The sequence below is a fragment of the Cryptomeria japonica genome, chromosome 2 (genome assembly GCF_030272615.1).
Source record: "Cryptomeria japonica chromosome 2, Sugi_1.0, whole genome shotgun sequence".
Taxonomy (NCBI): domain Eukaryota; kingdom Viridiplantae; phylum Streptophyta; class Pinopsida; order Cupressales; family Cupressaceae; genus Cryptomeria; species Cryptomeria japonica.
Window position 1 is genome coordinate 316287598 of NC_081406.1, and position 24013 is coordinate 316311610.

At 35.8% G+C, this 24013-nt stretch overlaps 1 protein-coding gene across 6 annotated transcripts in view; it reads right to left on the minus strand.

The window, feature by feature from the left end:
- Positions 1-24013, minus strand: part of LOC131070237 (DExH-box ATP-dependent RNA helicase DExH7, chloroplastic) — a 408882-nt gene that overhangs the window by 292124 nt on the left and 92745 nt on the right. For all 6 annotated transcript variants that reach the window (XR_009371539.1, XM_058005745.2, XM_058005743.2 and 3 more), the window contains exon 13: positions 966-1052. Coding sequence is in view for 5 of the 6 variants with exons in the window: in XM_058005745.2 (XP_057861728.2) it covers positions 966-1052 (87 nt within the window). In the remaining variant the exon portion in view is untranslated. The remainder of the gene's footprint in view (positions 1-965; positions 1053-24013) is intronic.

Consider the following 24013-nt stretch of genomic DNA (forward strand, 5'->3'; position numbering starts at 1 on the left):
CTACAATTCGCTTTCTTTACTTCCATCAATTCTTTTTCATCTTTGATTCAAATAAATGCCTTTTACAACCGATCTCTTTCTCTTCCCTAGCCATTTTCCTTCCTAGCCGATACTGATCTACAATTGGATATGATGTGCCATTCGATGCATTTACTTTCTTGTGGCCGTTCCAATCTGCCAACAAGGCATTTTGACTTCCATGATGCCTTCTGCAATTTCGTTGAATGATTTCCTCTTCCTCTCTTAGCTCAATTTTGTAATTGTTATAACATATTCATCTGTTACATTTACCAATGTGCAACTCCTCTACTCTGCTACGCACTGTCTTTTCTTGGCACTATTTATGGCAATGAAATGGTGTATGCTAATTATATTTTTTGTGGCTGATTATTTTATTATATCTACGTGATAATTATGCACTCCACTTGTTGTCTACCTCCCCATTCATCCCCTCCCTCATTACATATTCTCTCTGTAGTTTATAATTTTCAAACTGAAAGCATGCCATTCAAATTATCTACACATTTCTTCATTGTGTCTTATTTTGCTACGAGTATGAAGTATTTTAGCACCAAATCTTTGCTACTATGCACCTGTTATACACATTACTGACTACTACGCTTTCATTTGCACATTACTGAATGTTTAGGTGACTTGACACAAGAAATAAATGCTAAACATACCTTGGACAACAAAACAAAATGCCACATCAAAAGCTGTAGATGCACACATCACGCCTTTCTTTACACAACAAAATGCCCCCAAATAGAACGTTTAGACTACACAATCACTAATATTTTTCATGTAAATATGTGGAAAAGATAGCTTTCCACAAGTAAGTTGCATTAGTCAGTAATGTACCAAGATGAATATCTTAGTCTGAAAAGTTCAGTGTCCACTGTCAACAGTAGGTAAGTGCACAAACTCTGTAAATCAAAAATCAGGCAGAGAGTTCCAGAATATACCGCAATTCTCCGTGGCTGTGTGCATATGATATTACAAAACCCCCCCTGTCCTGCTTCAATCAGGTCATCTAATATATACTGTGGAACCTGAAGCAGAAATATTTGCAAGCATCAGGAAAACAAAAGCTAGAAAAATAAATTTTCTTTTTATATTGTTAATCATATACAAATATTCTGCTCATATGAGCATCAACATGATATCAATACAAGTTCTTGAGAGCACAACCATGAGACTAATATCAGCTTCATTCAAGCAACCACACTAGAAACCATCTATTGAAGACCAATAGTCACAACTTAGAAATCCACTTATTTGGAAACCACATTCACATTAGAAGCCAACTATGGAAGACCATGAGTCACAACTTAAAATCCCATATTAGATGTCCCTTTCGGATTTGAATTTGGGTCTCCACAATGAGAATTCAATGCTTTCCAATGAAGTTAACACATGGAGAATATAGTTGAATCCAAATAATTGTTAAAATGAGTACCCATGGAAATATGTAATAATTAATTAAGAAATACTAATCATTACAAAAATTATAGTTAATATGGCACATTTCACCATAGTTGCTGCATTCAAAATAAAAATAAAGTAATAGAATTAAGATGCAAGTAAAATTCAAACTTGATGTAAAGACTAAAGTAAAAACCCTGAATTTTGCTGCGGAACAGATTCATTTAAATACTTGTTAATAGAATTAAGAAGTAAAAGAGAATAAAACATAGTTGAATCCACATAATTGTTCAAATGAGTACCCATAGAAATTTGCAATAATTAATTAAAAATACTAATAGTTACAAAAATTGTATTTAATATTGGCACATTTCAATGTAGTTGCTGCAGAATGGATTCATTTAAAGTGGCTTCAGTTAATCTAACCCTAAAATCAAAAGCAACACAGAGCACGTGATTCAGCAGCAAGTGACCTTTTCTATATTTTGAATAAAAACAGACTCCCACTTGCAGTAGCGTGCAAATGAGAACTAAATGGTGACTACTTGTTTCAAGTTTCAACCCTTCATTCACAAAAACATGTTATGCATGATCCAGCAGTGACTTTGATCTCTTTTTCGTGTTTAAACCTTTCTTTTTCAGAATTGAAACTTGTCCAAAACCCATGACTGCACACTCCTCGGGTTTAAAGATCAATGAATTATGGACAACAGTGGTTAAAGCACAAATCATGGGCCTTATTTGCCTGTTTTTGTGTTTATAAAACTCTGTACATAAAATGTATTGACATGCACTTGGGATTCAGATTTCTATTTTTAGTATTTGGTAGATCCTATCCACAAACTGTCTTGGTGTGTGCTCAGACTCCGTTTAGACATTTTTGTTATGTTCAAAACTACGACAAACACCCTAGTGTGCTAGCAGTCTGCAAACTTTTTGGATGTTTGAAAAAGATTGACCCTTCTCCATATGGTGCACACTTGTGCAGTATTTGGTCTGATTTCATCTTGACAACTTTTATTCATGTGCCGTTATGGCAAACCTTTTATGTATTACTAGCCATCTTTTTCATTTTTTGGCAGATGTTTCCACTCCCCTCTGAGCATGTGTTTCTGATTAAGTGGCCATGTTTAGCTTTTGGCAGATTCTGACCAGTCTATGACAAAGTACACACTAATGGTCTAAAGTGCCCTCCTCTGACATTTACAATATTTGAAACAAAATTGCAGATTGATGTCTTAGGAAACCCAATCTCTTTTAATGAAAATTGCATATAAACACTACATGATGCACAATAAAGGTAGTAGACCATTATAACTATGGCGGCTGTGAATGCTTTAAAATCTGCTTGAAAAGTTGGAAAACCTGCTGTAAGTATCTGAAACAACTCCTACTGTGGACCTTACTAGTCTAATTTTACAATAAGTTTGTGAATGATAAAATTGGACCCGTGCTTGGGCCTTATCGATCACCTATTTATGCCATTGAAATCCTGATCATCCTTAGCTGACCTTCATGACCATGATAAGCAAGGATCTGACACTGCTTAACTAGACAAGAAATGACCTTCATTCAACTCAACTGTATGAAAACAATTGTATTGGTACAAAAAATGAAAACCCAAAATCCTTTTTTATGTCTGCCCCAGAACACAGCAGAAATAAGCTGATCAGAAGCTCACAGTAATGATATCAGCTCTTTACAAAACTAAAATCTCACAGTTCCTCTCTTTAGTGAATGAATAGCACACACTCATGGAATGAGTTGTTGAACAGATTGCAAGCAATTTTGGCTTCCTCAGAAGGTGAATTTTTCTTGGCAGGAAAGATTCAGCTCATTAAATCTGTCCTGTGAGTTTTCAAACTTCCAGCCTGATTCTTTCTAAGATGAACAGGATTATGAGAAACTTCTTCTGGCAAGGAACAGACATAACTTTTGAAGCTAGAATTAGTCTGGAGGATATTTACAAAATATCAACACCATGGATCACAGTCCTCCAAAAATGGTATCAGAATAACCCCAATTCTTTAGTTTCTTCACTTCCAATGCGCTTCCCTAAGGTTCCCTGTGATAAACCTTGCTCAAATATGTCTCAACTTTTTCCTTTCCTTCCCAATTAATATCCTGCTTATACACTGAATGTATATATTTCTGATTTTTACAAGGTCTATGTATTTTTTTAACAGAATTTATTACAGATTTCTTTGTAGGGCAATACATTAATAAATATGAAGAACACAAGCATACATGAACAGGAATAAGAATACTTTTCCTTATTAAGAATACTATCTCCAAAATTGCAGAGGAAAGTTCCGATTTTCTGACCCTGATATAAGTAACAGCAAACTGAGATTGCATATTACTCACAGAAATTATTATCTCCAGAATATATTTAACTTTGTGATCCAAAATGCAGTCCCTTATTCGTTGCAGCAGCAAATGCACTTCCTTCCAACAATAATATCACAGCCTTGCTACAACCACATTTAATCTCCAACAACTTCGTTTAGACAATATAATATTCAGAATATAGAAACCTTATTTCCGAAACAGACTTTCAAACCTTACAAATTTATCTTCTGAAGAAGACTACAGAAATTTGGCTCAGCTGTGAACTCCGTTGTGAATTCAGTCTCGGGAAGAGTTAGTTTTTCGTCCAACCTGTTGTGACATTTTCACACATCGCCCCATTGCAAATGGAGAGCCCCTGTTTTCTCTTTTAGGGTAGTGTTTTGGCGTCTTAGGGTTTGTCTCTAGTCTCTCGCCTCTGCAAATGAGTCAAGTTTTTCGAAATTTGGAGGAGTCATCAAATTAATAAGGAGAAAGAATGGTCAAAAGAGAGTTCTGATGCTACGGATGTTCTTAGATAGGTCGAAGGAGTAAAATCGCAATTTTCCGAGATAAATTCTGACAACTTCCTATTTTTTTTGGAAATTTGCTTTTTTGCTTTTTCTAAAAATAGAAAGTTTTGATTTTGGCATTTCGGGGCCAATCCAGGAACCTACTTTTTCGTTCTACTTTTTGTAAAAATATAAAGTTGCTTTGTGCTTTTTCCGAGATCATGGGTAGTATTTGAGTTAGAGAAAATTCATTGTCAGGAATGCTAATGGAAGATCACAGAAAAAATGGCTAAATATGAAGTTTAGGAATATAAAATTCCTTGGAAAAATTCCTAAATTCCTTGGAAAAATTCCTCGATTCCTTGGAAGAATTCCAAGTTTCCATGGAAAATTCCTTGTTGCACATGAAGTCCACCCGAGGAGAAATTCAAAAAAGTGGCTGACTATGGAAGATTTTCCTTGATTCCACATGAAGTCCAGTCCAAGAATGAGGATTTTCCTTGTTTCACATGAAGTCTACCAAAGAAGAAATACAAGAAAATAGCTAAGTATGGAAGAATTTCCTTGATTCCACGTGAAGTCCACTCCAACATGATGGAAATTCCTTGTCCAAGTAGCAACTCCGCCCAAGGAGAGGATAAGAAAATTGACTAAGTATTGATACCTTGGAGAAAATAAAATTTGGAAATTTGGCTGTGTTGTTGCTGGATTGCGAAAAATATTCAAAAATTTGACTAAGTGTTGATAGATTGGAGAAAAATTCAAATCAAGATGAAGTCTGCCCTGCCTTAGGAAGAAAGTTCCTTGTCTTACATTCAAGTTCGCCAAGGCATTAAGGAAAAATTCTCTAAGTCAAGCAAAGTCCGCCTTGGGACATGAAAAAGTTCCTCAACCACACATGAAGTCTGCAAAGGCATGCAAGAATTATCTTAAGTCATCATGAAGTCTGCCCTTGGTGGATAAAGAGGAAGTTTGGCTAAAGCAAGTGTGGAAAGCAAGAGAAATTCGCCCCAAGGTTGAGAAGGAAAATTTTGGAACAAGAAAAGCAAAGGTCAAAAGCAAGGTTAAAAGTTACCTATGGATAAGAAAAGAGGAAGAATTTGAAGATTTTGGCTAAGTGTTGAGCAATAAAGCAAAAAAAAAAGGTTGAAATTTGCTTAAGTGTTGAAAAGGGTCAAAACTCTAGAAAAAATCTGTGTTAAAAAATTCGAAATTGCAAATTTCCAAGACAACTTCCAAGAGAATTTCAAAGCAAATTTCCACGCTTGAGTGATTCCTTAAGGAATTTATTCCGGACTTGCAAGACAACTTTCACTTCAAATCATCTTGCTTTTTTAAGCTTTCTAGGGGCAAATGCTTCAGAAATTTTACTAAGTTTGATTCTTGGAATTTCATAAGTTAAATAAGACTTATCCATTGAAAATTTCTTCAAACTTTGCACTCTAGGCTACCTTATTGTTTTTTTAAACTCAAAATTTTCATGATTTTCAAGTGGTAGATGTCAACTCAAGGGAGGATTTAAATAAGCAAGGGACCAAAAGCTAGAGTCCAAGATCATGATGGAATGGAAGAGGGTTAGGGATACTGACCTTGGCCATGTGGACCTCGAAGACTTCAAGAAAAGAAGGCAAGCAAATATTCCTTAATCCATAGACATTCCTTGGAAAAGATGAAGATTGATGATGCCAAAATAGAAGAAACAATCAAAGCAATCCAAGGCAAGGTCTTTGTCGTAATCTCCGATGTGCTTGAGCAGGAAATACTTCGAGACAAGGACATGAATGTGGAGAACCTAAAGGCCAAAGTTCAATGCAACTTCTTCACTTCCACAAATCCAATCTAGAAGCAACATTTTGGCAAAGCACCCTCATTTCTGTCCATTGAAGATGGTTTCCGAAAAATGATAAGATGGACCTAATGGAATACAAGGTCGACATTATGCCAAGTATCCCAATGGAAGAGTTGGGCCCCATAGTGACCAGGTTCATTGAATTTGCTACCAAAGGAAAGGATAAGGGCTACCAAAGGAAAGGATAAGGGATGCCTGCTTCTAGAAGAAAGTTGGAATTGGTGTTTGTTTATTTCTCATTGGCCCACTTAGTAAAACTATTGTAACAAACCCTAATTGAGCTTTAATGTTTTAATCTTGGTCCATAATCTTAGATCAATCTGAGCCATTGTTTTGTAATGGGGTGTCTATATAAACCCTCCTCTCATTTGTATAGAGAGATTTTTCTGATAAATTGTTGTAGTGATACTTCTTAAGTGCTAATAAATTATTCATTGTTCAATTGTTGGTGAATTTTGTCTACTTTTGCAAGTTAGCATAGTTTCTTGGCTCTCAATAGAATAGGTTTTATTTTCAAGTTGTTAGGCTCTCAATAAATTATTCATTGTTCAAGTGGGGACATTACAGTGCTCTGATACCACTGTAATGTCCCCACTTTGAAATCGAATTTAATAATAAATGATAATAATAAAATTAAAACATTAAAAATTAAATTAAAATATAGAAAAAAAAATTAAATATGATTAATTAAAAATTAATTAAGTTAATGAAAAGTCAAAAGACATGAAAGGAAAAGTTGCGACTCCCTCAACAATGAGATATAAAAGGGAGAAGAGAACCTCATTTGAGAGGGGGATAATTTGGAAATGAGAAGTGCAGATCTGATTTAAATAATAAGTGCACATCTGATTATGAAAGGCTGTGTCCCTTTCAAAGGGTAGAAATAATTAAGAGTTGCACTCTTTCAAAGGGTGCTAACGGTGAAAGGGTATGTCTCTTGCCAAAGGGCATACATGATGAAGAGGTGTGACCTCTCCCTCAAATTGAGAGATATAAAGGGAAGGAATCAAAAGCATCTAGTGACATAACCATTGATCAAATCAGATCAGAATTGTTATCAAGTTACAAGCAGTAACATTTGTGTTCTTGGTGGTATGCATGGGGATGAGCTTAATATGTATGCTTAGTATATGAAGCCTGATAAAGTTGTTACGTAGAATCTAGTAATAATATTGTTATAAACTGCAATATGTATGACAAGTCATACTTAATATCATATATATTCATAATACATTAGAAGTTAGTGTACTTATAGTCTAAATCATGTTATTGCTGTCAGTATTTAAGATGATGGGGATGAGATGTTCCAAAGAGGGGCAGTCTAAATCCAAGCAATAGGTTAAGTCCAAGATAGGGTGGGGATCAGTGACCCATAAACCTTGAGGGTATAGACCCAAGATAGGTAAGGGCTTGGATCTGTAAACTTTGAGGGAACCTATTGTAGTTGGTCTCTAAGCGATTTGGTAACATACATAAACCCTTCTCCCTTAAAACTGAAGTAGTAGCAGGGTTTGATATCTATATTAATAATGATATTAATCATCTAATGAGGAAAATAGATAAGTTCTTGTTAATAACTAATTGAAGAATATCAATCATTTTTAATATATTGAAATAGATCAGATAAGAAGAAATCTGACAATACGTGTATTCGTGTGTATGCTTCATGTTTTTAATTATCCATATGTATGCTTCATATTTTTCATGTGTATGCTCCGTGTTTTTTATTCATATTGGTAGATGACTTAGTTTGAGAAACTTAAAATTGACTTTTCTTGAGGACAAGCAAATTTGGGAGGGGTGGACTGTAATGTCCCCACTTTGAAATCGAATTTAATAATAAATGATAATAATAAAATTAAAACATTAAAAATTAAATTAAAATATAGAAAAAAAAAATTACATATGATTAATTAAAAACTAATTAAGTTAATGAAAAGTCAAAAGACATGAAAGGAAAAGTTGCGACTCCCTCAACAATGAGATATAAAAGGGAGAAGAGAACCTCATTTGAGAGGGGGATAATTTGGAAATGAGAAGTGCAGATCTGATTTAAATAATAAGTGCACATCTGATTATGAAAGGCTGTGTCCCTTTCAAAGGGTAGAAATAATTAAGAGTTGCACTCTTTCAAAGGGTGCTAACGGTGAAAGGGTATGTCTCTTGCCAAAGGGCATACATGATGAAGAGGTGTGACCTCTCCCTCAAATTGAGAGATATAAAGGGAAGGAATCAAAAGCATCTAGTGACATCACCATTGATCAAATCAGATCAGAATTGTTATCAAGTTACAAGCTATAGTACCTCTGCCCTAATCAATTTCTAATCTCGGTTTAATCTTAGTTAGTTTATCATAATATAATGATTATAGTCAGATGTGTTGATTTAGTGCATATCTGTTAATGTGTTTTCGCACTAGTTGTATGCCAGTTGTTTAGTGTTCTTATTTCGTGGTATTAATATCGGGCTAATGCTTTGATTAAGTTTATATATGTATGCATGTATGACTCTTGGTTGCAGGAGATTTCAGGTACAACGCCGCATGAGTGCGAGGTTCGTCTTCACCTGGATTTGCAGATTTGAGTGTACCTCTTTAATCCTTAGAGTTGGATTAGGTGGTCGTAAGACCCTAGTTGACCATAGTCGTGCTCAAGTAAGCATCGCCAGTTGTCGTCGGTATTCCCTTTTTGTTTGGGTTTGCGAGTTGTCTATCTGGTTGACCTTCTTGGTTTGCGTGTTTGGTGTGTATGGTTAAATTGATTAATTAGTCCTTAGTATTTAATTTGATTAAATATGTGTTTGTGCATTAAAGATTAATGGACTAAATTAAACAGGATTTCTTTATGTGATTTATCGTTAATCTGAATTGCTCAATTTAAATTGGGAGCAAGTTCAACTAAATGGTTATATTTAAATATTAAATGTATTATGTTTATGCCTAAGAAAAGAAAGATCTAATTTTAATTGAAATAGAATTAATTTTATCTTCTTGGCATTTTTGAAATGGAAAGGTTAAATTGAATTAATTGAGAAAATCAATTTTGAATTGAAAAGCAATTTAATTTGTTGATATAGTTGGAAAATAGTGATTTTTGGGATTTATTTTAAATAAATAAAAAATTTAAATCCAAAAATGAGATTTTTGGTCAAACTTCTCCCATTTAACCTAGACTTTTGGAAAATATTGGGGATTGAATTTTTTTTTTGGAGAAAAATATTTTTGGAGAATATTTTGGATGCAAAATTGGGGGTTTTGGGAGGAAGAAGGTTTTTGGAGCTTGTAGGTTGGGCTCTCCTTCAAATCTCTTCCAGGAATGCATATGGAAGTAGGAATTACCTTATTTGTCTTCCTTGTTACCAAAGAAATGGTCTGTGGTTGAAAGAAAAATGTTTGTTGTTAAAAAAATCAATCTTTCAAGTTGATTTTAGATGTAATTTGGATTTGTAATTATAGAACTATGCTTATCAGCTTTTGTTTTTGCATAAATAGCTGAATCGTTGTGTTAAAAATGGTTCTTTCTGCCCATATATGGATTTTTGTTGAAAAATTTATTGGGGGTTTTGATATTCCTCAATTTGTTTTGGGTATTTGAAACCCTTGGTGGTTCAAAAGAGGTATTCCCATCAATAATATGAAATAAAACATATTTCATACCAAACTGATTTTTATTGCAAATCGAAATTGTGTTTAAAAAAAAAAGATGAATATTTTAAGTCTCTGTGAGACTGTGGGATTATTTTGCTGTGTGAGAAGTTTCTTTTTTTATTAACAGCAAAAAAAAATTTTTTTAAATATATTATAACATCCCACGTGGCTGGGCACAAACCCCCACCATGCGGGAGGCAGCTGCTACCATGGTAGCGGACTGCTACCAAAGGATAGCAGCGCTGCCAATGGCAGCTGCCTGCTACCTTTGGTAGCAGCGCTACCATGGGTAGCGTGAGCTCCCATGGGCAGCGAGAGCTCCCAAGGGGGGGCCCACGTGGGGTTCCACGTGGGTACCCTCCCCTTTTACATGGTTTTTTTTTATTAAAAGAAATAAAAACGTTTTTTTTAATATTTTTTTTATTATCAAAAAAAAAATATAATATTTTAATATTATTTAATATTAATTTTTAATTAAGTTGTTAATGATGATTAATATTTTAATTAAGTTTTCATTTAGGATTAAATGTTCATTAAATAATAAATTATCATTAATTTGTTATTAATCAATTGTATGATGGAAAATATACATTTATTAATACTCAAATTCTATTTTTTTATTATTAATGAGTATTTTTCTAAATTAAATACTTGATTGTTAATATTGGGTTTTAATTATTAATTTGTTATATTTTATTAATCTTGGATTAATAAATATATACATTAATTAATAGTTAATTTGGGTATTTGTCTTATTGAGGAAGAATAATATTTTAATTAGAAATTGTTGAAATAAAATATATTTATTAATTGACTATTTTTAAATAATATTTTATTCAAGAACATATCATTTGAGTAATTGAGAAGTAAATGAAATATTTTATCATGGGAAATTTTTAATAATGTATCGTTTGGAATGTTGGCGAGTTAATGGTATTCTCAATTTGTAAAATTAATGGTATAGTTATAATCTTCCTCTGTTTTGAGAGATAGGCGAATGGACCATTGGAATTGTGGTATTGTACTCACCTGGTAACGATGATTTTTCTGTCAATGCAATTCAAAACTTAGATCATTAGAAAACTTGATTGACTATTAATGTTCAAATCAATATGGAAAAATATTGTCCTTTCCGGTTATTGCCTTTGCGAGTTTAATTTCTGTATTCGCTTTTGCTTAAGTAATGGCAAGTCGTGCTTTGTTTGATTGGACCCGGTCGTATGGTTGATTTGGGTACCTGTTTCAGTCCTCTGTCCCGAGTTGACTGTTGTATTGTGGTGGTGTCGTAGTTGGTCATATCCTTTATGTGGGTGTCGAATGTTGATTCGTGGTTGACCATAGTTTGTCAGGTCTCTAGTTAGAGTACCGTCAGTAAGTGTACCACTTTTGAGTCGTGTTTGACCAGATGGTTGTTCCCTCTTTTTGAACTCTGTTTGCTTGACCATGTGTGTTCATTGGTTTATGAGGTTGCTTGGGTATAGTCTAGTGTCGTAAGGGAAAGTGGCTTTCGATTGGGGGCCGCGCCCAAAGTGGCTGTTGGGTAACCCATCGAAAGTGAGTCTAATAAGTGATAACCTAACAGTAGATTAGAATGTTAATTTCTAAGTAAGATAATTGTGCCTCACACATGGGACGAGTGCTAACACAGACTCGACATGCTGTGAGAAGGCCTGAAATCGCAAACCATCATCCTTGTCTTCACGAAAGGATGTGTGGGTCCACATGAGGCTTGGATGGGCCGGAGGCTCGGATTAGGTTGCCAGGGTAACCAGTGTATGGGGCCGGAACCTATGAAGACCTACCATGGTAACCATACCAGGTTGTGTGATGACACTTGTCCCTACGTTCGCTAGTGTGTTGTCGTTTTGTCCTGTTAGGAGCACGTTTGTGGGTCATCCTATTGTCTATACCCTTGTGAGTACTTGGTTTCATGTTAGACCTTGGGTGGTGATGACTCAGTTTTGTGGATGCTCCAATGGACCTTTGTATTAGCTTTGATTATGTTCAGCTGGATCCTTTTCTTTTCAAGGATCGTTTATGTATTTATTGACCGATGCGGTCGTTTGTATATTGATTATGTTTCACCTTGATGGCCGAATTGTAATGGTGTAACCTCATGTATTCTTAACTTTATTAATTATCAGAGGGGTCTTGCAATTGAGCAGACCCGGAGATGTAGCCCTTTAGGGGTGAACTCCGAGATCATCTTGGTGTTATGTGATGCTTTTATTTCTTATATTTCATGTTTAGTGTTAGCATGTATGAATGCCATTTTGATCGAATGCATAAGTGGTTTAGATGAGATTTATCGTAGATGCATGTATGCAATCGTCTTTTAAAATGCAGTAAATTGGATTGTGAAAGAATGTAACTTAGAGTAATGGAATATATTCAATTGTTGTTAAGGAAATTAAGTATGCATGAAAAGATCTCATATGTTTATGATGAAATTCTAGTGTGTTAGAATATTAGATGCATGGCTTATATTTCAATGAAAAGTATGAATGATGGGCATGAATAAATCTTAATGGATGAACCTTATCTTGTGAATTATATTTCCATCTTTTGAAAGAAATTATCCTGATTAAGAATTATCTCGTTATTAAGATAATCAGCTTATTGGTTTAATTGTGTGAGTTAAGCGAATTGTGATATTTAAGTAATCTCGTTGGGAAACTCTTTAGGTGTTAGTTGATGTCTTCCGCTGTGTAATCTCATCTTGATATCTTGTTGTATCTTAATGATGTGTTTAACTTTTTAAAAAAAAAATTATTGCACACTATTCTTGTGTTATGGCTTAATCCCTTCGGGGTTTCCTGGCGGGGCATTACACAAGCAGTAACATTTGTGTTCTTGGTGGTATGCATGGGGATGAACTTAATATGTATGCTTAATATATGAAGCCTGATAAAGTTGTTACATAGAATCTAGTAATAATATTGTTATAAACTGCAATATGTATGACAAGTCATACTTAATATCATATATATTCATAATAGATTAGAAGTTAGTGTACTTATAGTCTAAATCATGTTATTGCTGTCAGTATTTAAGATGATGGGGATGAGATGTTCCAAAGAGGGGCAGTCTAAATCCAAGCAATAGGTTAAGTCCAAGATAGGGTGGGGATCCGCAACCCATAAACCTTGAGGGTATAGACCCAAGATAGGTAAGGGCTTGGATCTGTAAACTTTGAGGGAACCTATTGTAGTTGGTCTCTAAGCGCTTTGGTAACATACATAAACCCTTCTCCCTTAAAACTAAAGTAGTAGCAGCGTTTGATATCTATATTAATAATGATATTAATCATCTAATGAGGAAAATAGATAAGTACTTGTTAATAACTAATTGAAGAATATCAATCAATTTTAATATATTGAAATAGATAAGATAGGGGACATTACATTGAATGAAGGATTTGATGGAATTGCTCGATGTGGGCTTGATGTGCTCATACTTTTGATAATTGGATGATTTTCAATTATTGTGCAAAGTTAGCCCGAACCAATAAATGAAAAATTAACTTCTATTGCTATATTCATTGTTCAAAATGTTGGTGAATATGGGTGATATGAAAATCTTTTAAATCCTTTAGAAGATAGCACCATCCTTGCGTAGTTGTTGTTTTTGGCGAAACAAGAATTGGTTTTGGATTCCACTTTTGCAATTTTCCTCTCCCAAATTCATAGGATTAGCTTAGGATTAGAATTATCTTCCTAAACCCTCATCTTTAGCATTTTCTCCAAGTCTTGATAGAAGTAGGATTGAAAAGAATTTATTGCAAAATTATTTCAAAAAAAAGAGAAAGTTGCGAGTGTCGGAAATCAGTAGAATCCTTTGATTAATTAATTCCTCAAACAATTATGTAAGTCACCCTTGAGAAAATCAACATATCACAACAAACCAACTGAGACTATCTGAATGAATCTGAAACCTTGGAGTCGTCTTTATGATCACACAGTCTATCTGTTTAACACATAGGAGATTTCATCAAGAGAGAATAGGAAATCATATTTCTGGGTATTTTATTCTGAGTTGCGCATGCCTAAAAAACACACCAACACAACCCTTCTTTAATCTACTTAAGGTTTCCGTCCTTAGAGATTAGCTTATGCAAGAATAGACATAATCAGCATATCAAAAACCATAAACCTGAGCATATTTCACCCATCCAGCCTCCTTATAAATAACTCAAGGAAACATCTAGATTAGGAATCATTCCATTTTTTGGTTACATTCCATATTTTTGTCATTGCTGGAGAAATTTAAATACTTCCCGGTTTGTCACAGCTGGAGAAATTTTAATACTTTCCATTTTGTCACAGCTGAAGAAATTTAAATACTTTCCATTTTGTCACAGCTGGGGAAATTTAAATACTTTCCATATCTGTCAAATTTAAATAAATTGATTAAGTCCTTTATAAAGACTTGGGGACATTACATTCCCCAATTTCTACCAATACAAACCTTGGAGCCAGACTAGTTCAGAGTATTGTTATGGTATGTCAATGCCCATCAAGCTAAATCCTCAAAAAAAGAAAAAAGAAAAAGAAGTCTAGAAAATTTCACTCCATCCAATATATCCATCTCCAATGACCTTCCTAATGGCTACACAAATTAAAAATTCTTAAGGTATTGTCAAAAGTGTAATCATACGTCTTCTTTTTTAACTTAGAAAACCAGAAATACAAAACAGGCAAATTTTAGGGGGGGTTTATTGATAGGAGGCAAACCCATAAATTCCTTGTCATTTTTTGTTAGCCTTCCAGATAGGCATATACAAGAATGAGTAACAAAAAAAATTGATTCTTAGGAAGCAATACAAGTAGAGGGACCAAAAGGAAGATAGAAAAACCACACAAGAATCTAGATTGAGTTTGTTTCAGGCATTGAACCCTTATCCTCAAAACTAATAAACTTTGTGGTCCCATTTTCAAATAATCTTGACCTAATCAATTGTTCAAGCAACTCCTCCAGAAACTACTATGTCAGCTCTCACTATCAAAGATTCAAAACAATCATCATTATATATGGTCAGCTCCAAATCTTAGGCAGTGCATAGAATTGGGAATAACAGCAATGTGCCTAGACCAAATACCTTTACTTGGCTGCATTCTCTAGGGACAATTCCTACCTAGCACCATCTCCAAAACAAGGGGATTCCAGAATTTTATGAATGTGCCCTATACCTCAGAGCAGAAGAAATTCTTCAAATGTCCTGCATTGCTCAATTTTGTTAACAGTTGGGTATAGATACCTCAAACATTCATATGATCTAAATTTAATCTTTTAAGTCCTTGGTCCAAAATGGGCTGTGTTGTAGGTTCCAAACACTCTGGGAAGACACCTTATCATCTGTATCATTGCAAACTTGTAAGGCCAGAAATGCATAAATGTTGAAACAAGAGTTTCCTGCAGATAAATTTTGGTTAAGTTGTAGATGGATACTTCAAAACTAGTAACAAGAAACTGTAAAATCTATCAAAGGAGGTAATAGAACTAAAAAGCTCCAGAACTCGACTCTTGTTCCCATACCCAATAAAATGGTTTGCAGAATATAGTGTAATAAAGCTCTATAAGATGGATACCCCTTACCAATTTTTTAAGTTGCATTGAATACTTCTGGTGCACCTATAGGCAACCAAAGTTTGACTAAATCTGAGGGTGTTCTATGAGATGACTACAGGACACTTGTTGGCATCTTTTACTGCACAATTCTAGAGGGCTCAATCACACTGAAAAATTTAGGGGCTTGGTTAAGGTTTAAAAATAGTCACTCGTGGAGCAAAGGTTTGAACATGATTCACAAATAATCATCCAAGATTTGTTAAAGGAAGAAGTCTCAAATTGTAAGTTAAAACTCATCCTTTCCCAGGGTAAGGACATAACAACAGGCTCTGAAGAGACCTTTTACAACCACTGCTTCAGGAAGACTGCCTTCTTCCTGATAGAAGCATGGATCAACTGATTCAAGACCCTCAAGAATGCATTACGAATTTAAATGCATTCCATTGGGAGGGCTAAGTGTGACAATCTAACATGAGGTTTCACTATTTTAAGGACTAGAAAGGGTCGACCAGGTTTGAGACAGAGCTCTTGAAACTGTGGCCTACCCATCCAAACTTTATTAACACTTTCTTCATTGTACTCTTCATTGATTTTCTTGCATCTTTCAATTGTATGTCATCCAGAGTCACTGGTGCTTTTATTTTAGTCACAGCAGGAGACCAAGGAGGGTTCACGAAGAAGCATAACATGAGAAGAACTAAATGATCTTAACTGAAAAATATTTCCAACACTATCCTGAAATATGTTCTCAGGATGTGCAATAAAGCCAGACTGACCATGGTTACAAGACAAGTGCATCTTGGCACAACCCAGCACAAAGCAGCAGCCACAACAATAAACACTGCTGTCAACCCAAACACTTAGTCAACAACCAGCAGCATGCATGGCTACTCAGCTGCATCTTCTTTTCCGTACTTCTGATTTCAATGTATTTAGTCAATTTGGCAGTTGCTCAGTAATATAGGCTTTTTAACCCTTGGGAACAAGCACCATACGCCTGTACAAAGCCTTTATAAACATTTACCTCATTTTTTAAAACATATTTCATTCAATTGGTGTTTTTTCGGCTTTGCCCTGTTTCATTTGTCTCTTTTTCTATCTTTGGTTTTAAAAGAGAATGGAATCCATTGTCATCCCTTATTTACTGAAGAAAAAAGTAATTAATAAAAGAGGTACAGATCAATTTTGGTTCATGTAAAGGGGAAAGAAATTTAAGCAAGATAACCAAATATTAAAAATATGCAGAACGCAGAACAAAAGTAAAGAAGAAAAACCACGTAAAAACTAGATCAAGGAAAACCAAGAGGCTGAGATAAAGTGAAATCTAACAACAAAATACATAGAATCCCAAAATACTCTGTAGTCATAATATGACAGAATGTGTAAAGCTAAGTAATTGGATATTTGAATTTTGTCATTGTATGATGTATCAGTATTGAGAAATCTAATCAGATATGATTATGAAGGGCATACTCTGTTGCTCACAACTTTCTAGTTTCTAGCCATTCCACGTGAAAGTTGACTAATAGAAAAGCTGCAAGATGTAAGAACTGCAGAAAGAGCAATCGGGTCACCAAACTGATCTATTCAATGTAGCATCATCACTATCCAGATTATTTTATTGAACATGGAGAAAGTATTCATACAAATGTATAGTATGTTGGCTCACATCAAACCTTTGTTCTGATCCAATAACCTAGGAAACAACCCCACTAAATATTTTCTATGTGGGTCTTGTTACAACCTCAACAACCTTGTTATAATAGCTACTAATCATTAACTAATAGGTTTAATTAATAATCTAAACCTGTTAAACAACAACCCTAAGTAATTATTTATTCACCAAATATGGTGCAACTCTTAAATTCATATTTGAAAAGAATAGTTTTCACATGTGGATTGGGACATACGCACATTACTGCAAACTTACAATCAATAGAGGAAATGACCATACTACACAACAAGAAGACATTGTCTAACTAACTCTTGACCAAGGATAGGGACACACTCAACTATCCTCCATCAAAGTTATAAACAAGGACACACATAACAATCCACAACAAGCAATAGTAGGAATAGCCTCACTAGACACATGAAGAGGGACAGGATTGGCTGTTCATCTTTCATAGTGAATAGGGACACCAACTATCCACAACACCTTGTAGCCAAGGGCGCACAACTAACCACATGTGATCAATTGAACCAGGTCGTACTAATCTTTACTACATTTTGTGAATAGGTATAAACTCAATTATTCACAACAAGCATGGCATGCACCTCCACATGACATATATCTTGGTCTTCATTAGGTCTAGGCCTTACTTAAAAACTCCTTTCTCACATCATTGAAGCATAGTTACCAAAATCCCTTATTGCAATATATATATTACTGATCTTTACTGTGTTTTGTGAATGTGTTGGACCTCCTCTTGGCATATATTTTGGTCTTCATTCAGTCTAGGCCTTATGAAAAACCTTCATCTTTCTTGCATAGTGAAAGCCAAGTTACTGAAATTGAGATGAATCATGAATTCACAGAACTGCTAATTTTTTCGTTTGAAAAACCATGATTTTCAAATACAATCAGTCAACTAACTTTTGACCTAGAAATCATGAAATTGCAATCAAATCATAACCCCATTTAAATTGCATTTTTCAATAAGTTTTCACAATTTTGCCCAATCTTTTGTCCAAATAAATAGAATTTTGTCATTTTTTCTTAATTTTGTTGCATTTTCTTCTAGCTTTTCCCTAACCCTAACTTGATTTTTTCCCCAGTTTTTTACTTGTTCAGCTGAAAAAATATTTATCTTTTGGCTTGTCGATTTTGTTACTATGGGTATAAGTACAATCTTCATCATTATCATCTTCAAATAATTATTTTTCCCTAGTTTGCCACCAAAACATTGAATCAGGCTTCAAGATAGTAGCATACTCAAGGCTGTGAAATATTCCCCAGCCTCCTTGTTGGTTGAAAATTTTGTACACTTGGAAGAAATATACAAAATTGTGGTTTCAACCACAGCACACGAGTAAAAACTCTCCTAATTAAGGGAAGGCTCCCCCTATCTAACTAAAACCGAAATAAAATGGGATGGAACAGCAATCTTTCTTCTTTCTTCAAGAAAGACAATATCTTTTTCTCTTCACAGAAAAGGATAGCGATTGAAAACGAACAACAGTAACTACTTTCAAGTGAAATGAGAGAAAGGAAATGAAGTTTCCTGAAAGCGCAAAGACTTTCGTCACTTCCTTCGGGACGGGACAGCAATATCAAGCTCAAAGACTTGACTATTGGAAGTCCTATCTACCCTTTGCTATACTAAATTTTACAACGAATAAAAGATAATAGCTCAAAGACTGAAATAATCTATTCTTTTAACACAAAGACAAGAACTAATGCAAGCTCAAAGACTTGCTGCTATTTCTTATCAAACAGTAATTTTTCTCAAGAATGGACGCAAGCTCAAAGACTTGCTGCTCCTTCAAGAGGGTTTCCTATTTTAATTAATCTTCTCTACTTGCAGCTCAAAGACTTCAAATCAGATTGGACTAAGCTCCTTTAGTAACACTTTGCATAGAAGAAATAAAAAGATTCAAACTCAAACATGTAGCTCAAAGACTCAAAACTTGAGTAATCCTTCTTTCTTATTCTTCAAAACCTTCAATTCACATACATAAGCTCAAAGACTTCTTGCTGTAAATTTGGCAAAGTTTTTGCTTGCTTTCCAAAAGATATATTTACAATGGACCTCTCAAGTATTTATAGAAGAGGAGCCTTGAGAAAAAGGTGGGAGGATCCTAACTAACTTGAGAGATTCTCTCAACCACCAAGACTCATTCAATAAATAACTGAGACTTCATTAACTAACTAAGAGTTACTCTAACTAACTAAGACTTATTCCAACTACAATCCTAATCGGACACAACTTGTAGTTGTCTTACATGTAATTACAAAAGTGCAAGTAATGTGTAACTTGCATTTTACAAAAGTTACTTTTACATGTAACTTGTCTAAACAAAATTACAACTAAAGATTACAAAAGAGGGAAAATTCAACTAAGTGTTGAAAAACAATTAATTTGCCTTTTGTGAAGACACGAATCCTTGAAATTTCCGGATGCTCATTTGTAGTTCCTCGGGATTCGGTTCATGGGTGTTCTTAGCAACAACCATAGTCTTCACAATAGTGTCATGACAGCGGAGGAGCACAGAATTGTCTTTATCTAGGATAGACTGGATCTCGTGCAAAAAGGCTTGGTGTTTCATCAATGCTTGAATTGAAGCTGCCGAGAATTGTTCGCTCCTCCATTCATTATGAATCCTCATTTGTAAATCAGCAAGAACCTCTTCTTCTGGAATCAGCTCTCCATCCTGACTTACTATATTGCAAGAGGCCCTTTCACAATGTGAGACAATACCTCAATAGACTTCATCCCGGAATCTCCTTGCATCACTGATCTCCTCAATGAGGGATTTAAGAACAAGGGTCTTGTTTTCCATGAGTTCCTCAAATTCCAAGTACATGACTCTGGAAGAGATGATGGCGTGCTCCTGCAAAATACTCAGCTGTTGTTGGGGCATGGTACGCCAGATTGCCAGACTTTTCTCAACACTTTCCAGATTCTTTTTGAAAGTGTTAGAAGTCTGATCCAGTTTCTCCTCAATGGTTTCCAACTTAGACATTATTTGAAAAATGTCTTTTACCACTTGAATACATTGATCATGAAGCTGATCAACCCAGGAATCCAGTGCTTGTACTTTCTGAGCAGCCCTTTCCACTCCACGAATCGATTCTTGGGAACCAGAAGAACCTATGGAGTTACTCCCTTCAGCAGCAGATTTTGTGATTTTATGAATGGCTGCCATGAGCTGTCGGTTTTCTTCTTCTAGCTTGTCTTTCTTTGCAAGAAGATCGTCACACCTTTGCACTAGTGAAGCAACAGAAAACTGAGCATCATGTTTAATGACCTCATGTGTTTGCTTGCCCAATTCTACCCTTGTAACCTTATAATCAGCAGCTGACATTTCATCAAGTGGTTTATCTGCAATAGGTTCCACAATTTCAGCTACTTTCATCTTGTTGCTATCAACAGTTACCCTAGAGATAGCTTTTGCCTTCTTAGCAACTTTGGATCTGGACTGTTTGAGTTGCTGGTAGTCAAAGGCATCAGGTGAGATCTCTTGCTTCTTTCTTTTCGGGGTGAAAGAACTAAGCCATGGAGGCAAAGTCATCAACTCACTTCCAGTAGTAGCCGTAGGCAAAGGAGAAGCAGTTTCTGGTTGAATTACCGTGGTAACCCTGGGAGGAATATCTGTTTGAATAGCGACCACGGTTTGCTCAATTACCAATGGACATGAAGATTGCCTCATGAATTCTTCAAAACCAGAAGTGGAAGTATCGATTTCTGATAACTGAATGCAAGTGGGATTATCTTCAGGAACTTTCAACACACTTTCTCGTTGTTGATCAGGAGAAGGCTCGTATGCTGAAATGGGAACTGCATTCTGAGGAGACTCATCTATGAGCAAATTAGGAGGAGAAAGAGGCGTCTCAATGGAAACTGGAGGAATGACCTCGTGAGGTGAGTCTGAAACTGGAGACCTAGGCGCATCGTCAGATTGTTGCCCCTCTTCTGGATTATCCAGATCGATCACCCGAACATGGAACCGTGATTTCTCCTTCCCACGAGTAGTCGTCTCCTCAGGAGGAAGCACTACTGTACGACTAACTCGTAACTTGATCCTTGTGCTTGAAGATGAAGCACCCTCCTTGTTATCAATCTGAATCTCAGATTTCCGTCCAAGAGGCCCTGTAGAATCATCTTCTTTACCAACCTTGATTTTGAAAGTCTAACAGCATTACTTTTCAGCCATGCGTTAGTGTTGGCCAAGATAGGCTGAAATCTGTCAAGGATGGAGACACACTCCTTGTGTGACCATTGGATCAAAGGAAGTGGAGCTTCCTCAACCCTTCGTGAAATGTATTCAGGATCAAGTATATGCCCGTCATCGATCATCCCTTATGGGATATCCACCAAGTTCAAGTCAACAATTTGCTCAACAGTGAGCCTGCAGTAATCCATCTTCAGAACTTCGGGTTCCGTGCGGAGATCTACCCAGATGTCTTCAATGCGATGAACATGCACAAAGGATTTCTTGATCTTCTCCTTCATACCTCTATAATCAAAATCAGCTCTAGGTTTGAACCTCTTAAGCTTGATTTCCTGCAATTCAACCTCCATGGCCTTAGCCTTCACAGATGTGACAAGGGAGTATCCACCAATTTTCAATGGGTTTGTGCTAGAGATCCCCATTTCAACCTTGTGTCTAGCAGACTGAAAAGTATGAACAGCCATGATCTGTCTTCCCAACTCCATAAGAATTATCTTATCGGTTGGGTATCTTGGAAGCATGTATGGCTGTCCATCATAGCATCCAATCCTCATATAGGTGAAGGTGGGAAATTGCAGGAATAAACACCCATACTCAGACACCTTGACCCACGCCTCATCTGATACTCTTTTGTTTCTGAGATCCACGTCAAACTGACACATGAAATATCCGAAGAATGCATCTTGGACTCTTCTGAAATGCAGTCTGCTAGGTTTCAATGGCAACTGGTCATAATATTCCCAAACTGGTATAAGCGAGCGATCACCCTTGGTAGAAAGACCTGGAAAGTGTCTAAGTGACGCTGCTAAATATACCAAATAAGAATTCATGAAGGTGGTCATAGTGGTAGGAACTGCTGCAAGTTGTTCGCACAAAGCATCGCTGATGATTTCACCCCATGAAATGTGATGCGACTGCCGTATGAACATAATGAATTGATACATCCATGGCTCAAAGACATTAGAGTGCTCAAGGCCCATCATCCTGCTGAGAAGAGTGATGGTGTCTCCTATCTCCCACTTGAAATCACAACGGTACAACTTTGTCCATCTTGAAAAAGAAGGACGAGGCTCTTGGATCCATCTATTGATGTGTCGCTTGCAATCTTTTTCCCTTTTCACATAATACTCTGCTGCACTTTCTTTGGTGATTTCCATATAAACAGGTGCAGGAGGTATTTTGAAGACCTTCTCGATTGTATCCGCATCAAGACGAATTATAGCTTCACCATCATCATTTTTGATGACTCTTGACTCTTTGTCAAAATGATGGGCGCATGCAAGAACAAACTCAGGTTCTAGGGCAGCCACTGGGAAAGAAGATGCATGATGGATATGGCTGTCCAACAGTCGCTGCAAGTTGTTATCCTGTGGATCTTCTACCCTGTTGATGAATTCTGTCATATCAACATGCCCTATTTCCGTGTCCCTAATGCGATCCAAAGGAGAAGAAACCTGGGAAGGTGCAACCTCAATCTGGTATTTGTCATATTTGTATTTCATTTTCTTTGGAGTTGGCGATGCCGGCAAATCTAACATTGATTGTGAACCTGGAATGCTGTGATGAAGACTTAAAAGAGTTAAGGCAACATCATAATCAGCTGCAAATATCATTCTTCCTTCTTCAAATGGGTAAAACTTTGATTTCTGAATTTCACAGTGTTGTGAAAGGAAGAGAGATATGTAGAAATGGGAAAATCTTGACTTTGACCAATTTCGGATCTTGGGAGAATTTTCACAAGTATACAAGTTGGAAAGGACATACATGCAATCGGGGTTTTAAAACCCGAATACAAGTACACTTGTAAATTCGAAAATGGAGAAATGGACGAAAAATGAGATTTTGACTTGCGGGAAATGATGGAAATGGAAAGTACGGATATGGGGAACGTGAATGGATAGAAACGGGAATATCTGGGAAAGTCATTTTCATGAAAACGGGAAGAACTTTTCAACATGTAATCCGGTTTTTAAAACCCGAATTTGCAAGGGAGGGGTATTTCACACTTTTCAAGCTTGGAATTTTAACCAAAAATGATTAAATTCCTTAATTGTAGGGGAAGGACAAAAATTTCCAGCGAACTTGTAATCGAGATTAAAAATCCCGAATACAAGTTAAGAGGGAATTTTGAGAAGAACAATGCAATTCAACAATTGCATTTCAAGGGGAAGATTTCTTTCACGAAAACCAATTTTTTGGGGGAAGAACATCACATGCCAAAAAATGCAACTAATAACGAAAAATAAAGAAAACAAGAAAATAATAAAATGAAGAGAAGAAAGGAAGAACATACCTTTCTTAAAAATGCAAAATGCTTCTCCAACAATGCAACAATTCTTGAAATGAAGAAGCAAAACCGGTGAAAAGGAGCAATCCGGAATACCAAACCCTTATCACGTTTTTTGCAAAAATGTCTTATATGGAAAAACGTGGCACCAAGCAATAGCAAAATGTCATGGAAAATGCTTGAATGCTTCTTAAACCTCAACGCCTTGGTACTTCAAGCTAAAACGATCCATGTTCTTGAAGATGCGTGGCATTCAACACTTCTAAAATGCAGCCATAATGATTCACGTGGAGGAAAAAACATGGCACTTGTTGCATATTGGAGGGCATCATTAAATGGCTTAAAACTCCTCCCAAACTCCACGCCTAGGTGAGAAAGGGCAAAACGATTTAGGAGTTTGCAATTTGTTAAAGATTTAACCCCTCAAAATGTGGCATTAAAGAAAAACGTGGTTGTTGATTTAGGGCAAAAAACCAGCAAATGTATCCTCCAAATGGCGTGAA